This window comes from Anneissia japonica, unplaced genomic scaffold (genome assembly GCF_011630105.1).
Source record: "Anneissia japonica isolate Jap-2015-1 unplaced genomic scaffold, ASM1163010v1 scaffold2652_len1590060_cov184, whole genome shotgun sequence".
In the NCBI taxonomy this organism is placed as follows: Eukaryota; Metazoa; Echinodermata; class Crinoidea; order Comatulida; family Comatulidae; genus Anneissia; species Anneissia japonica.
The window spans coordinates 1,202,545-1,220,432 of NW_022699919.1; the positions used below are offsets into that span (position 1 = coordinate 1,202,545).

A 17,888-nucleotide genomic window follows, 5' to 3' on the forward strand; every position below is an offset into this window, starting at 1 on the left:
AAGGACACAAGCGAAATGCATAGCGAGAGATTGAACCCTGGCCTTAATGTTGAGAAGTTGTAGTGTATCGGCGGTGCCAAACTGCTCTTAAAGATATGGTAATGTACGTATTCTTTTCAGTGTTCTTATCTGAGTTTGAGAATATTTATATCAACTTTAATTCTCCTCCAGGTGGGCGATACACAGGTGAACTGAAACTTCACGAATGTACTCACCTTATTGTGAGTACACCAAAAGGTAAGTGACTTGATAAGAGGGCAAGTACAGTAATATTCATGATATGTCTGAAATATTTAATAATTTGTATCAAGTTGTCTCACTTTAAGAATGCATGTTTCTATGGCACATCATGTTATATCAGATAAAATGCAAAATGGCCTATGTGAATGTTGAGGAACACATCAGATAAAATGCAAAATGACCTATGTGAATGTTGAGGAACACATTACCCTCTTCAGTAAAGAGTACAGGATTGTTTCTTGTTACGGCCAGTTCACCACAACCAGAAGTAAAATAAGACTTCTGACTTTCATCTCAGATAAACACTTTTGTGCAAAATCCCACTGGATATATATCTTTCATGGGTTATCCTCTTTGGTGTGTCTAGCCCCAAAAAAATAATTCCAATCCAAGTGATAGGCCCAATCATTGTTTGTGAGGTGATTACAGTTGAACTTGCCCAAGTCGAATCCAAAATGGAATTGAAAAATTGTGTGACTTCAAGATAAAATTTGACTTACAGATCGATTTAGCTTGTAAAATAAGATTTTATTATTATTATTATTATTATATGTAATATACTTATTATTCGAGTTAATTTAATTGTAATTTGTTTTAATGTTTTCTTGAAGGACAAAAGTATGATTTTGCTAGGAGGTGGAAAATACATTGTGTATCACTGAAGGTATGTATAACTGTAGTGCATTTAGACATATTTCATTTGGTTGATTTAATTGACTGTAATGTGGTGGCGACAGAGTGTCTACAGGTATCTTGGCACCCACACACCCCCCCCCCACTCTCAACCATGGCTATGATTAGATTCTTCCCCATGGTTTAACAACAGGAGATCTTATAGTTATTGTGTCTCCAAAACCACTTTTTAAAATTTTAATATTTGCCCATTTGTTTTGGGTTTTTTTTCATTAATTAATTGTGTTTATCTTGTTTTTTTTTCTGTGTGTGTTATTTTGTGTATAAATATTTTTTATATATTGAAAGTGTAATTTCTTGTATAAACAATTAATATTACCTTAAATGTTAGTCAGCATCATGATTACATGTGTATTGCAATCAATCTCAATGTCTCTTTTTATATATATTTGAATATTTTTATATTTGTGCAATATACTCAAATAAATAATTTTAAAAAATTAATAAATAAAATTTTAAGCTATATAAGCTGACTAAATTACCACTATTTCCTTGACTAGTACACCTCTCGAAAATGTCAGGAATTTTTGTTTCTTTGGGATTGACTTGTATTATTTTTAAGTTTGCACACATTGGCAATGCAGTGGAGGGGCCCAGGGAGTTAATTAAACAGATGGGAGAGTGCAACTGCGTGGGTCCAATGTACAAATTATTTTTTAAAATTTAAGCGCGTAGGACCAAGCTTGCAGAAACATTGAATCTGTATTTTTAGTACAATAGCTTGTTTAATCAAGGTAAGTAACTTATTCATAAGTAACAGCATCACTGTTGATTTCTTTAAATTGATTTCCAGTGGTTTAAGGAGAGTTTATCAAAGGGAGCTTGCCAAGATGAAAACCTATACAACGTTGAACCAAGCACAAGTGAAGATAAGCGGTCCACGTCCACTCCTAACAGGAAATCTCCAAACTCCCGGCTTAGCAGTGAGTAGAACTTATTTTTCCTAGTTTGCCTTTAAATAGAGACACCAGTTCTTTAATGTTACCTGCTATCCTCTGTAAATCATCCCTGCTCCATTGTATGTGGTAAGTATATTTAAGTATATCGCCACTGTCATTACCATTTTCTACTTATAAAAATTGTGACCCAACCTCACAAAAGGGCTGTAAACTCGTCCACAGGCCAAACTGAGTTTTTGTTATAATGGCATAGAACATATCATTTACTTTAAAATGACAGTCAAATGAACTCAATCGGGTGTCTGGAAGCAAAGTTATGACCGTTTGAATAATTGGCATCTTAGGAAATTTCTTAAATCAAGTTTTGAGAAAAATGCTTTTATATTTGGCAGGTTTCTATTCATTTTTCACTAGCTCATCCGAAAATGGCTAAATTTTACCTCTTACAGTTATAATTTAAAACTCAAACTTCAGGAATAGTAAGATTAAAAGTTATACTTTATTTATTACACAAAAACCCAATTCACACAAAATTCACGTTCTACGCCCTTTTCTGGCTATGAAGGCTTGTTTCTCAATACAGTGCGGTGCGAGTTTACGGCCATTTTGTGAGCTTGGATCACAATTGTACTTTTCTAATTGTTTATCACAGGTGTTAATTTGGAATTTTATTTCTTTTATATTTCTTTCTTATGTGTTGTACACCTTGCAGAGGTGGAGATCCATGGAAATCAAACTGCTAAGATTAGGTAGCACCGAAAGTTACACCTTGGCGGACCAAGTACTAATGTTTGTCAATGTGGCAGTCAGAATGTGTGCAATGCTGGTATGTTTCACAAAGTATTGCACATTTTCTGGCCTCTATATAACAAACCAGCTCTTCAGGTTTACAAGTATGGTCATTTATCATATGATGGCAAAATAAAAACCAAGTATATGATTGGCAGATATTTCATTTCTAGATTGGGTATAATAGACGCACCCATGATGATTTACTGTCATGTACCTACAGGTATTTTGTTAATTTATCATGTTGTTTTATTTCAGCTCGTATACCGGATGTGAGCTCAATAGCTTATTTCAATGAATCCAAGATAGATGACACTATGATGACAACCATGAACATAACAACTATGAACACGTCAATCAACAATATGACAACCATCAACATGGATATCAAAGGTCAAGATGTTCTTAGTGACCTTGACCTCTTCAAACCACCAGAGGATTTTCTGGATGCCTGCAAGGTTAGTATTGTTTTTTTATGTTCTGTCACCCCGAACAAGGCCAATGGCCAATTAAGGTAAGAGGTTAGGATAGTAAGAAAACAGTTGACATAAGATTTAAAATTGGCAAAATGACAACAATATAATAATATTATTATTATTTTAACTGGTGGTCATGTCTTAAAGTTTGTTTATAATTGATTATAATTTTGTTTATAAAATTGTGGTTAATATTTACTTAAGATAATTGTATCAAATTTTTCCCCATTGAATTATTCATTTTTGATATTATTTCTGTATAATAAATCTGTTTCTCTGCAGATCTATCTCAGTGGATTTTCTGGTAGTCGTTTGGAGAAAGTGCGGAAGATAATTAACATAGGTGGCGGTACACGGTTTAGCCAGTTAACAGAGAATGTCACGCATGTTATAGTTGAAACGGGTACAGAGGATCATATACAGCTTGTAATGTCATCTGATTTCAGGTTTGCAAATGTATAAATTTGTTGAATGATTGGTAAGGTCCCGCCCCTTAGATATTGTTGCTAAGATATTGTTGCTAAGGTTCACATTCCTGGCCCTGTTCTGATTGGTCAGTTGTTAAATTTTATTGACACTCTGGAAAGCTAGGTCTGTTGTGTTTACCTATATAGACGATTCCAAGAGAACTTTTTTGAATGTCGCCCTCTTTTGTCGACTGTGGTGACATTTTCAAAGTCGGAAGATGTCTAAATACACGTAATATACATAACTTTGATAAATTTTTAGTTTGAAGACTAACAGCATTATTCAGCTGCAAAACAAAAAGCTGGATTTCTCGATGGTACTGAGTTTATAACCACACTGCATTGACATTTTAGGAGTAGGCCTAGGTGTAGGGACTCCCCAGTAATGGTGTTGACAACAGAGGGCACCATTCTTGGATTAGTCCATACGTTGCAACAGTGCAAGCAATAATACATAAGGGTCTAGGCCTGGAATGTACAGCAATAACTGGGAAACTATCAGTATATAACAAAATTAAAATAATAATTTTTTTTTCATTAATAACTGATCTTTAAAATAACTTTCGTAATTTTCTTTTAACATTTTTAGTATGTACTGTAATAATTAATATCTAATTTTATGTAAAGTATCTAAGAGCAAGCTTGAATTTTTGAATAATGATAGGCCTATTTATGCTATTTATTGTATTGTATTTGAATGTTTTTTATGTTTATATTTATTAATGGGGCAGCTGACTGTCAATGAATTATAGTATAATTTTGCTTAAGCTACCCCTGACCAAAATTTGTTGTACTGTACCTTTTGTAAATGTGTATTGGTCGAATAAATAAATGACATGAAATGAAAGTAGCACAATAGATATCATACTACATTGTATGGGGGTTCAATATTTTAACAGGGGACTAAGTTTGTAGATTGAATTAATTTAAATGTTCAATTATCATGCAAGGTTGCAAAGTGACGTAGTGTCTAGACTGGAGGTGTGGCCCTCTCCACATAAAAAAAGTAAAAGTAGCGGGGGAATGATGTAATGATAAGCCCATTGGCTTTATCAGTACATATGTTTTAGGCTTGTTCTAACAGGCTGGATAACATGCACCTGTGGGCCGAAAATGGCCTGCAAGCCAGCAGTTGCGAAATGCTACTGTACGGCAGCAATATAAACTAAAATTGTAAGAAGTTAAGGAATTTGACGATTTTACTTACAATTTCTTTTTTTAGGCCTGAAGTAGTAACAGTAGAATGGTTAGTGGAATGCTACAAGCAGGGGTCAACGGTCTCAGAGCTACCTTATATCTGTCTGGATGTCCCAACAACCCATGTTGTCAGCCCACAGAAGCCAGTCAAAAAGTAAAGTAATTATTATTCTCTATATTGGTGTATATTCCAGCTCTCATTCAAAATACTTAATATCCATAATGCTAAATTGTTGGGGTTTTTTTTTCAGTGTACCTGATAAACAAAGCACAAAACAGAAAAAATGGCCAAAAGACAAAGAAGTGGAGGGTGACGATGAAGAGAGTGTTATGATGCAGTACCTTAGCACAGAAACACAAGGTGACATCATCATTGACAGATTTAAGACAACCTAAAACACTTATAAGCTAATTATTAGGAATATGTGAGGGGATTAAACCTTAATCCAGAAGTTGCCGCTAATCCCACCACCTGGCCTTGAAAGTTACACCCACCTTACAGCTAACTGTACAGCATTCCAACCCTCACATTAAAAGATGATGATAAAGATGTTAGGAGAGAGCAGCGTAAACACATTCTTATACAGAAACCAGTAAAATCCTTCCTAATCAAATTTGTAAAATCTAAATTTTGAATAATTATTATTGTAAAGTGAATTTTTTAACATTTAGTCTTTTTCTTTTGTGTTCTTGTAATCTTGCCAAATGTTTTTATGAATCAACAATTTCCCTGCATGAGCCTTGTTAATTCAGGTTGCTGTGTTTTCTTGTATAATTTTATATAGAAAGAAATATTGAAAAAATAAAATCGGAAAAATGGAAATGCATAGCAAAACATGTAGATTGAACTACAGTGCTCAGTAGCCATAAGGCCTAATACATTATAAGTTCAGGTACATTCTTTTCTGTACTTTCCTTAAACATTTTTATGCCAGGGGTATGTATGTACATTGTAAAAGAATGTTCTCCTTATTGTCATTACTCTTAATTCTAGATTTTTCTTCTCCTCCTTTTATATCTATGCTTTTTGTAAAGCAAAAGACAATTTTAGAAACCATGATTAGCTGTTGAATGAAAAATATCAAAATAGAAAGAGAAACAGACAGCAGAGTGAAAAATTATAATTAATAAAAAATATATTAAAGAAAACAAATATTTAATGCTGTCAAAAAAAGACTAAAGTAATGCTTTATAACTACTAGTTTTTTTTTTTTTGCAAATTGAAGCTGCTGGCTTTGGACATGAGGACAAAAAAATTATAGGATTTTAATCCAGGGCCTAAAATTGGATGGCAAGCATCTTCCATTTTTAAACTGTACTCCACCCATTTTCATCACTTCGTTTAATGGCATTCATTCCAAGAATTTGTCGAAGCAATTTTTGGCGCAGTGGGCTTGGATTCCCAACCTTGAGGTCGGGGTTTCAATCCCTTGCTGTGCATTTCGTTTGTGTCCTTGAGCAAGGCACTTTATATTGCTTCAGTCTACCTAGCTGTATCAATGGGTACCAGCAAATTGCTGGGAGTAACCTGCATTGGACCAGTGTCCCACCCTTGGGGAGTATTCGCTCTCATCTGCTTCACGCTATGGAAACTGGGGATAAGTTGAAGCCATATGAGCCCTAGTGGCTCGGCAAGTATTTACCTTATTATTCTAAGAATTTATATTCTAAATATTTTTTGATACTTGCAGATTTTAGCAGAATTGATACGCCAGAGCTTGATGTCACAACGAAACAAGAAATTGATGAACTTAATATACTGAATGAAATGGAGAAAGATGCGGAGAATGATGGTGAAGAGGAGGAGGATGACAATGATGCTACTCAAATTGATCAGGGTATTTGTGATTTATATTTCCTTATATATAAAGGAAAACTTTTTTAATTGATAAAATATGAATATATTTGTTTGTTTTCATAATTGTTTCCATATACTTTTTATTAGTAAATTCCCATTATTGATAATAAAATTGAAAGAACTAAATTAATTGCCAATTAGTGTGAACTCTACCTTGCAGCCATCTGCTCAGCTCTCTTATGATGCACAAAATTTAAATATATTTTTTAGAAATTGTTGCAGAAGATGAAGACTATAAAGGAATCTTTTTTGGAAAAAAGTTTTCACTTATTGGCTTTCTTGAAGACCAAGCAGAGGTGTTTGAAGAAATGGTAACTTCCGAAGGAGGTAAGGCTTTCCACTCACTCTGCCTCAATTGGAAAAAAAATTGTTGAACATTAAAGTTTTAATTTTTATTTTTATTTTTTTTTTTCTTTAACCTGGATACCATGATCATTGCAAAAGCATTATTATCCTCCAGGGCCCAGCAACACATACATTACATGTACAACCAAATGACAAAACTTTCAGAGAAAAGTACAAAGACAATCAATAAAAGGCAGTGGTAGATTCAAAGACAGAGTGGGGTGGGGCAGCTGGCCTGAGCCACTCCTAATTTTGTCAAAATTATTTTTTTTTTAAATGGAGTGAAAAAGAAAATTATATTCAAATTTAAGTCTGAGCTTCCCATTTCTGGCCATAATCGTAAATGTTCATTCTTCCACCAAAACCATAATGGGGCTCTGGTGGTCCAGACCCTATCTGTGAAAATCCCTCCCTAGGCCCCCTATATTTTGAATTTCTGGATCTGCCACTAAAAGGCTATGAAATTTTAAATGTTTAAAATATATATTCAACAACAGTTATACTTTAAATGAAAAGAATTATCTTACCATTACAATAAATAATAATAATAATAATAATATTACCAATTTATCATAGGTAGTGTGGTAGTAAATATTTTAAAGCATTTTTTATCATCTTTGTCAAATCATTGAATGTGTACAAACTAATAGTACTACAATATTTGATTGGTACACCCAAGAATTATTAATAGCAATGGCAAAAGCATTGTGGTACCCACTGCTGCTTGCACTAGCCAATTAGTGCAAGCCTGGTGGTCTAGTGGTTATGAAACCAGGCTAGTTTTATGGGGGTCATAGGTTCGATTTCCACCTGAATCATTTGCGGATTTGTTTTTCAGGAAATATAACACATCAAGTGGGGCAAAACATCACTCCTATAATGGCAACCTCCCAATAGATATTAAATGTTTATTGTTTATTTATCCATTTCTTACCTACTGTAGATGCACATATAATATTATCAACACCCTACAAAGAAATGAGGGCAAGCATGTAGCTTGCATCAGCTTGCTCATAATGTAGCCCTATGAATGTTCAATTTTCATAGGTTCATAGAAAGGAGCAATAAGAGTTAGTTAACTTATCCAAGCAAATATCCCACACACACAGTTGTGAATTTTTGACATCCTGTATGTTTGTTAAAATTTAAACATGCTTAGGAGCTGTTCTGTGATTAATAGCCCTATTTTTTTCTACCTAATCTTTGCTGAATGCTGTCATATATAGCACAATTTAATATGAAACACACTTATGTAAATTGCCACTTAATCCTCTCTTAATCTTTTTGAAATTTATAGGTGTTGTGATAGCAACCAGTGATAGTCCAGAGGCGGATTATCAAATTGTGCCCATCACAGGGAATTTGGCCCATAACACAGTACGCAACGTGGCTACCAACTGCTGGCTACAGCAGTGTGTTGAGTCTCACGAGTTGCACGATTTGTCAAGCAATCCACTGTTCCTACCAGTCATGCTGGATTTGAGCAAGACTCCTTTAAAGGGATGTGTTATATCTATCAGGTAGATTACTAATTATTATTTTGAAAATATTAAAGATTAATGGTCCAGCCAAAATATTGGTGGGAAAATCTGTAAAAAGTGAATTTTGTATAGCTCATTTAAATTTACCAAATAAGTTAATGACTTGCAACAAGAACAGATTGAAAAAAAATAGTTTTCAATTATTTAAAGGTCTATGCAAAAGAATAAAGGAAATGTATTATTTAACTGCCCATTAATTGATGGGGATATGTTGTTCTCATTCAAATTTTGAAGTAAGTTAATTACTTTTTTTATATCTGTAATTTTATATTATTAATTTTAAAAACTTAATTTCACAATTCAGTTTCTGAGCTGCAATGAATTATTTTATGTATATATTTGATTTTAATGTGAATAAAGTTACCAAGATGATGATAATAATAATAATAATAATAATAATAATAATAATAATAATAATAATAATAATAAATAGTATACAAATTAGGCAGTTCAAATATGGAATATTATTATTATTTCTGGTGTTCATTCTAAAAACAACATTTAATTTTTTTTAAATATGGCAGCACTAAGATGCATCTGCATATCAAGCAGAATTACTTTTCATGATAACATATCAAAAAGGCCAAAAAGAAAAAAATTCAATCCTTCAAACTCAAACCAAACATAAATTAAAGGAAGTATGAAGTATGCTGCCCAAAGTTTGTAATCAATAATTAACCTCACCAGGTGTGGTAAAGACTGCTCAGGGGTTTAGCCAGAAAAACAAATTGGCCGTCTAAAATGGAAGAGGAAGAATTTGTCCCGTAGCGATAGCCGAGGGACATAGCCCCATTGGGTGATGGGTTTAGGAGGAAGTGCCCTTCTCCCTACGTAAGAAAAAAATAGAAAATTATGACCTTTAGAGTGAATTTAAAATTGTTTATATGTTGGTATTTTGTCTTCAAAGGAATAGTGTTGAATTAGCTATCACAAAGATATTTGAATTATAGACATAGACTGCCCACAGCTAAGGTTGTTTACTCACATTATTTTTCTAGGCTATGCAAATGCATCTTCATTTTTAGTGCTAGTCTAGTGTAAATTCTACTCTAGCTCCACCGAATCAAGAGATGTATAGGCCTAGGCCAACTGTATTTTGTTGACTGCAAATGCATCTTCATCTTTAGTGCTAGTCCAGTGTAAATTCTACTCTAGCTCCACCGAATCGAGAGATGTATAGGCCTAGGCCTACTGTATTTTGTTGACTGTTGAAATTTAACTTGTGATGTTAATAACAAATCTGCTTTACAATATTTTATGAATTATTATAACCAGGAAGTTATGAACAAGAACAATATCTCCGTCAACCGAATCTCAAGCACTGTATTTGCAGAGCGGGATTTTTAAAAAAACAAACATCCATAATAAAAGATTTTAAATAATTTTTAATTAGTTTGAATATTATAACTAGTATATAAGTTAAGGTGAATGTGCTTGCTGTTGGATGTGGAGGAAATAAATTATTGTTTTTACAGTATTATTATTATTATTATTGTTATTATTATTATTATTTAAAAAATCTTTATGTAATATGATGAATGAATATTATTTAACTACAGTTACAATGATTATTATTTTTAGTCAGTACCAAGGTGTAGAGCGTGATTGTATCCTGCACTTAGTTGAACTGATGGGAGCCACCTGCCAGGAGTACTTAGTACGCAAGTCTAAGAACAATCTGGAAGCAAATACTCACTTGCTTCTTAGGGATCCGGAAGGATCAAAGTATGATGCTGCCATAAAATGGAAGATTCCAACGGTTGGGAAAAGGTAAGAATATATACATATTTCTATTTGTTAAAGCAAAAGTTAATTATTTCAATATCAATTTGTTTCATAGTAGAATTATAGTGCATATTTAAATTTTACTTCCTAAGAAAAAAACAACTGAGATAATATTGGTGAGGTTAATATTTTGAAAGCATATGATATAGTGTATGCTTATTTGCATAACATAAAAGAAGTAAATATAGCATAAAGATAAAAAAAAAATTATTTGACAGGAGTAATAAATGAATTATGGTAATGATGACAATAACAATAATGAAATTTAATTTACAAAGGAATTACTCCGAGCCCTTGAACGAGTTTTGCAAGGTCCTTGACACGAGTTCCAATATCGTCAATAGGAGTTCCACACCTTGCGTTAGCTCCACCATGGTTTGACCAAATTTTAAGAATGGACATTCCTAGATGCCTGGAAATGGCACTCTTTCTACTTTGAAAAATGCTGTTTCATGGCAGTTTTTTCAATTTAACAATTGCCTTCTTCCCCGATAAGGCTCTGAAGTTTCCTGACAGGGGTTCAAGGGTTCTGGTGCTGCCACTGGAATTGTAACAATTGACTTCTTTATTTCCAGGTGGCTCCTTGAATGTGCCAAGCAAGGTAAGCATGTAGCAGAGGAAAAGTACTTAGTTGATAACCAAGGACATGATAGTACATTGCTTTCAAACAGTGAAACTCATGATAACCATGAAATAGAGGAAGTAAAGACAGTAGATAATATACCTCAGAAAGAGGCAGAGGAAGAGGAAGATGAGAGAGTTGAAATTCAAGCTGCAGATGAAAAGAATGATCAGAAGGTGGAGGCGGAGGAGCAGCAGCAGGATGGTGGAGTAATTATACAGAATGTTAATAAAATTGAAAGTGATTTTGCAGATGAACAAATTGACACAAATATACCAGAAACATTAAAAAGTCCTGCAGTTGTGACTATACCCACAGAAGAAATATTTGAACAGGATAGCAAAGAGGCATATATTTCAGATTCTAAACAAACTATTTCAAAAGGCATTTCAGAAAATATATATGATGATGTACAGTTTTCCAAGCCCAGGCCTGTTAGCCGAAGACAATCTGAACTGCAGAGGACCAGTACCACATCCGAGGACACGCCTTCAAAGTTTCTTGCCCCTGGCTATAGGCCTAAATTTGATATTGCTGCAGCTCTGGCTTCTCTAGAAACTCCTCCGAGCCAAAAGAAAAGCAGACATGTAAGGAAGTCTAGTGTGGTAAGTCATCATCTTCCTCGCACATAAATTTTTTTTTTTCCTATTTTTTTTTCAATAAAAGTTTCACAACAGATACTTGAACTGATTGTGCTATGGTCGTGAATGTCTGGTTCTTTCATTTTTTAATGTGTGGTTGTGTGTGTGTATACCCAGAAATAACTGTTCATGTATATTGCACATTTAACTTGAAGCGTTCAGTGCAGCGGAGAACGATTTGGTTTCAATTTCTCGCTGTGTATTTCACTTGTGTCTTTAAGCAAGGCACTTTATCTACTAACTGCTTCTCTCCACCCAGGAGTCTAAATGGGTATCTGGTGGGGTTAACCTGTTCCTGCGCTGATTACCAGCAGCAACACTTAAAGCATGTGCACCCAATGACCAGAGAAAAGAACTGTGCTTTATAATCTCAGGGAAGAGGTGCATTATAAATTCCCGTACCAGTACCTGAATTATTATGTATCACTTATCTAAATTATTATAAATGCCCATACCAGTATCAGTTGAAGAAATTTCAACTAAACTAAAACAAATATCAAGTTTTTTCTTTTTCTAGATTAGCTGGGGATAACATGGTAATGAGTGCAATCGTGTGATAATAATTTTAATTTCTTATGTTTGTGTATTTATTTTGGCTGACAAGATAATGTTTAAAAAATAATATAACAAAGGAATTTTTTAAAATAATATTTTTGTCATCAGTCCTTAGATGACCTCATGAGGACAAATTTAAAGCAAGCTATCAAGAACTCTGAAGTGAAATCCTCAGATGATAACGTATTTGAAGAGGTGACGTATCGATTATTTCCTGTATTAAACAATCTTGTGATTACTAAATTAACGATATACTATCTTATAAGCTAAAAAAAATTAGATAAAATTTTTCCCATCAATTAAACATACCAATAGCAGTAAATATTAATGCTTATGCTTTTGCATAGACCCCCCCCCCCCCACCCTTAGACCCCCCCCCCCCCAATATATTGAGTGGAGTTGAATAACTTGGTTAAAGCTATTTTCACATCAAGCTTGAATCCGGTCCAGAGCCCAGGAAAAATAATCGTGCGTTGTTACGTTTTTTGAACATTGCATTCACATTGTGCACAGATAATGTCTAGAGAAGTCATTCGTTCTCGTTGCTGATTGGTCTTACAAAAAAACATACAATTTCACAATACAAATGTGTCTCAGATCCATCTCTTTGGATCCAGAGGCCTGATTTGAAGCCATATTAATTTAATGGGAACGGTCCTATTTACCACTGAACCAACTTTTCCCAATTTTTTGTGCGGGCACCGGACCGATCCAGGCTCTTGTGTGAAGCTGCCGTTGATAGCATGTAGCGATTTTATGGAAACCAAGCCTAAGATGCTTGCCTTCCAATCCCAGGATCCTGGGTTCAATTCATGTCATGGAACAGGATTTGTTTCTTGCAACCAAAAACAACTCCACTCCCTAAGCCTCATAATGAGACATAGTTTATGTAGAGCATCTTGTGTTTATGTTTGCCTTGTAAAGGGATATGCCACTTAGAAAAGTGATTAATGTTTTTGTAATATTTTAATCGTTCTACCTATTGTTGCAGTCACAAAATTCCCAGGCTTCATTAAAAGGTGTAATTATCTGTGTAAGTATGAAACTGAATAAGAAGCTGACGGTCTATAACAAGATAGCAACGGAGCTTGGCGCCGATTTTAGATGGACATATGACCCAACCTGTACTCACTTTATATATCAAGTGAGTGTATTGATAAGGCCTATAAAAACTGTAAGATGCCCAAGCCTTAGACTAAGGTGCCTATATTTAAAAAAAAAAACTATTCCTAACCAAATTTTGGTCCTTGATTTTTTAAGTGTTACTGTAGCTGAGGCAACAAGGGTGGCAACATGATTTGCTTAATGGGGGTCCGATGTCCCCAACTAGACCAAACTGGGCGTGGTTGGCCGTCATTCAAAATCTTTGCCCATGAAAACTATGACAGTTTAGTGTTTTCAAATTCTTATTTAATTGATTTTACTGTCTACTAATGCAGTATGTTAAATATACATTTACTTTTGGATGCCCTGAAATGGCACTCCCAAAAATGCTTTTTAAAAGCAGTGTTCCTTGAAGAAATGATTGGCTTGTTTTCCGATGGGAACCCAGGGATTTTCCAGTAGGGGTCCTGTGCCCTGTGCCATCCGGACCCCTACTGATGCTGCCACTGTTTAGAATCACAACTAATTATGATAAAATGAATTGAAAATATGTGATTTCATCATCATTATTTAGGGAAGAGCCAAAGACAGCAGTAAAGAACTGAAGTTAGCCAAAGAGCAGAACAAGCACGTTGTGTCTCCGCATTGGCTCTTTGCTGTAAGTTAAATCTCACAATCTTAAAAAGTATGATAGAACAAAATATGCTTTGAAGCTCTCTTATGAATTTAAATAATTAAGATGATTCCAACTACAGTATGATCTAATGATTTTTGTATTTTCTTATCATTTGACAAACATCAGAAAATCTCACATGTATTTTCACAAATGCATTCATTTTCATATGTTCTCATATCTTATAATTTTGCATAGATTCTTGTACTCAATCCACTACAATCAATCAATCTATCTATCTACATTCTTTTAGATTGCAAAATTTTTATAATTCTCATAGATTTTCACTATCTAAATTATCACAAATTTTCTATTTTTTCCTCACTGAAAGCTCTCTTAGAATCTGACAAACTAAATTGAATAAAGTAATTATAAACTATAAAAATCATAATCATTTATTACCCTTTATTTTATTAGTGCCAAGAGGAAAATGCATATCTGGAACCATCTCTATATCCGCATACTTACAACCCAAAGTTGAGTTTGGTAAGATGGCTTACAATTTTAAATAAATGTACAAACTAAATTTGAAATCATTCCTGATTTTGGTGTGTTTTCATGCAATTTAATTAAAACAGTAAAGGTTGTGTTCACAATATTATTTTATGGTGCTAATAATCAATGAATAAATGGATTTATAAGGCACATAATACAACTGTCTCTATGCTTTCTATTGGATGCAAATGAGGGTGCATAATTGTACTACTAAAAAAAGTAAACCAAAATGCTTAAGGATCAAAATTTATCCAAAGGGTTCTACTGTAATTGTGTTTTAAACACCACCAACTGCAAATATTGATGATTTCGTATAAAAAGAAAATTTTATTTTTGGCAAATTAGCGCACCCGCTGCCACAAAAAAGTGGAAATTTAAAAAAAAAATAAAAAGTTTTTCTTTATTTTTATTACACCCTCCGCTACCTTGAAATTCCTAAGATAAGATATGTATATTTCTTTCTAATTATATAAATTTGAAGCATTCAACCATCCTATTTTACATTTACAAATAAAATTTTATTTTTATTTCCTCCTCCGTCTGGATGTTTTTGGCAAAACTATTTACTAAATAGGAAAACAAACTTTTATATTTATATTTTTATTCTGCCCTCCTACGATAATGTTTAAAAAAAATAAGTATGCGAAACAAGGGATAAAAAAAAAAGTCTTATTTATGATGTTCACTAGGCTTCTCGCATAGCTTGCATTATCCATTTAACCAATTAGAATATTCCTGCTAAAATTGCTTAATCAATTAGCCAATCAAATGGTTCTATTTCATTTTTTTGTCTACTTAAGCATGTATGAGCTCAATTAACAATTGCATTGTTCTATATTCTGACTCCGCCTTTGAGCATGCCAGTTTAGTTCCACCTTTACAATGTAATTTTATACAGAAATATAACGTTACATCACATCAGTAAATTCTCTTCAGCTAGCCCAGACCCCATTAAATTTTTGGAAGATGAATAACAGAATGGCGAAAAGTAAATTGCATTCAAATTTAATGATGTGTTTGTCTTTAGCAAAAAAAAAAAAAAAAATTGTTTAATTGAAATTTTTGATAAGTATGCTGTACTGTACAATTGAAAAAATTTAATGAAAAAAAAATCTCCCTGTCAATTTACAGACATATAATTAATAATACCTTTTCTGTATTCTTTTGCATAGAAATTGCTGGTGGTAATAATTTTAAGGATTTTTGTAGTAAAATCTCTGCAAATTATTATTGGTTTCTTTTTTCCATCAATAAGGTATTCTACACTTTCATTGATTCTTTTTTTTTTCTATCTCCAATTTCCCCATTTTTCTGTGGTCTCAAATTCACAAATGAAATTATTTTTATTATTCTAATTAGAAAAAAAACTGCTAAATAACATGGAAATCCTGGGTCCGAAAGTGGTCTTTAATTGGAGGGAGACCTATTTGTTGGTTCAATATTAAAACTACCTTCCAATTACAGGATACAACTGGAATTGAGTATGATTTTGTTTGCAAGTCACTCCCTATGAACCTATGCTGTTAATTGCTTATTACCTTTGTTTTTGGTGCTTCATACACCAAGCTGATCATTGCCACACCCATCTTTTGTTTTTAACTAGATGCTTTCCATATTGTTTATTCCAATTAACAACATCACTGTCCATTCCCATTGTTAATATAATATTCAAGTTAATACAGGTAGGTTATTCCTACCAATATTTATGACTGTATATATTCTATACTCTGGTGTCTGTATCACTAGTCACACATTCCTAATAGGAGGCTTGCTTTGACTCGCATTCACCACTAGTGTTGGTCAGTTAGTACCTCTTCTACTTCTTATTTTCGCATTGGATAAATTTTGACCGCAACAAGAGTTATTCTTGGTGAAATATTTATTGCTTATTAGATCAGGTTTTAATGTGTGGTATATTTTAAGAGGTCTTGAAAGCAGCTTTGCTCAGTCGGCTAAACTGGTGGTAGCCACTGGGTATGCGCCGAACCGTGGAGATCTCTAGGTCCCCAGTTTATTTCCCATCGCTGCTTTACTTGTGTTTCAGCTGGAGGGCTGAAATGCAAGTTATGATGACGCACTGTCTGTCAGTTGAGACATTTAAGCCGTTGATCCCGTGTGCATTATGGCCTATGTGCATGTTAAAGAACGCAGTACACTATTCAGAAAAGAGTAGGGGATTGTCTCCTTGTGTACTGCCCAATCACCACCAGACAGTTGCAGAATCTTCAATAAGATGAAGGTGGCAACTTTATAAAAGAAGTAGTAGTCTTAAAATTCATAGAGTATCCAGATTAATGTTTTGAGCATACATGGTCTAATCTTGTATTATTGAGCATGGTGTTAGCACACTCATGAAGATTTTACCAAATCATGTTGTTTGCATTGGACTTTTCTGCTCGGGACTATCTGCCTTATTCTGGATGGGAGCAACATTTGCGCACCCAGTTAAAGTTACCGCGCAGATTAGGTAATTTTACCAAGGAGAGTGTTATGCAGGCTATTCACACTGTATTTTTTGAGTCAAGCTTGACCAGGTACATGGTCCTGCCAATACTCTAATTTACTGTATAGTCTATAAAGTGTTTTTATTTCATACATCTACCAGATTAACATGATTCTATCTATTATTATATTCTGTAGACTGTATCCAAGACACCAGTACGCTCAACGAGACGATCAGCACGCAAGATAATTGCATCTCCACCAGCATCCATTAACACAAAATATACTTCTGTTGCACCAGCTGTCGTTAACACAAAGTCATCTGTGGCTGCTTTACCAGCAGTCGTTGACACAAAACCTACTATTGCTACCGCTCCAGTACCTGTTGACACAAGAACTATTGCTGCTACACCAGCAGCCAGAGCTGCAGCAACCAATAAACAGCCTGACGACGAAGTGGCGTCATCTGCTTCAAAGGTAGAACATTCTGTAGCAGGCCAAGAATCAACCATTATGAAAGATACAGTAACGGAAGAAGAACTGATGATGTTCGATGCAATGGAGAAACAGGAAGAGCAAAATCAGCAACAAAATGAAGAAAGCGTTGACAGAACAGAAGAGGAAAAAGAATTGGAGAAAGAAGGATCATTAGAAGAGAGGGAAGACTTCCAAAAACAAATGGAACAGCTGATGACATCAGCGATGTAAGTTTATTCTCTAGTTTCCCGTAAAGCTGCATCGGCTGAAACTTAAAGTCAGGTTCCAGAGAAAAAACATTTTTTGATAATTGTACAACTGAATATTTAAAAACTGGTGGGGGGGGGGGAAGAGGTGAAAAAAGGCTGATTATGCCCCCTTTTTCACCAATTTTTAAATACACAGAAAATCTGTATCTCATTAACTGTTCATCACACACCATTTTTGTGTCTTAGAACAATGAGTTGTACAACATATCAAATTGTGTTTCCCTATGCATTTTAAGTACATAAAATAAATAAATTAAAAAAATTATATAGATTTACATAGATTCAATTGGGCTAGAGCTAATACAGTACTGAGGTGGTTT

The 17,888-nt window shown here is 34.0% G+C and overlaps 1 protein-coding gene across 3 annotated transcripts in view; it reads left to right on the forward strand.

Annotated features, from left to right (window-relative positions):
• LOC117103209 (DNA topoisomerase 2-binding protein 1-like) overlaps positions 1-17,888 on the forward strand; it is a 45,733-nt gene that overhangs the window by 17,088 nt on the left and 10,757 nt on the right. For all 3 annotated transcript variants that reach the window (XM_033243749.1, XM_033243751.1, XM_033243750.1), the window contains 16 exons: positions 852-904; positions 1,727-1,856; positions 2,880-3,079; positions 3,380-3,543; positions 4,787-4,915; positions 5,013-5,122; positions 6,453-6,599; positions 6,830-6,946; positions 8,262-8,484; positions 10,087-10,275; positions 10,866-11,517; positions 12,217-12,303; positions 13,100-13,252; positions 13,787-13,870; positions 14,303-14,371; positions 17,021-17,526. In XM_033243749.1, coding sequence (XP_033099640.1) covers positions 852-904; positions 1,727-1,856; positions 2,880-3,079; positions 3,380-3,543; positions 4,787-4,915; positions 5,013-5,122; positions 6,453-6,599; positions 6,830-6,946; positions 8,262-8,484; positions 10,087-10,275; positions 10,866-11,517; positions 12,217-12,303; positions 13,100-13,252; positions 13,787-13,870; positions 14,303-14,371; positions 17,021-17,526 — 3,013 coding nt within the window. The remainder of the gene's footprint in view (positions 1-851; positions 905-1,726; positions 1,857-2,879; positions 3,080-3,379; positions 3,544-4,786; positions 4,916-5,012; positions 5,123-6,452; positions 6,600-6,829; positions 6,947-8,261; positions 8,485-10,086; positions 10,276-10,865; positions 11,518-12,216; positions 12,304-13,099; positions 13,253-13,786; positions 13,871-14,302; positions 14,372-17,020; positions 17,527-17,888) is intronic.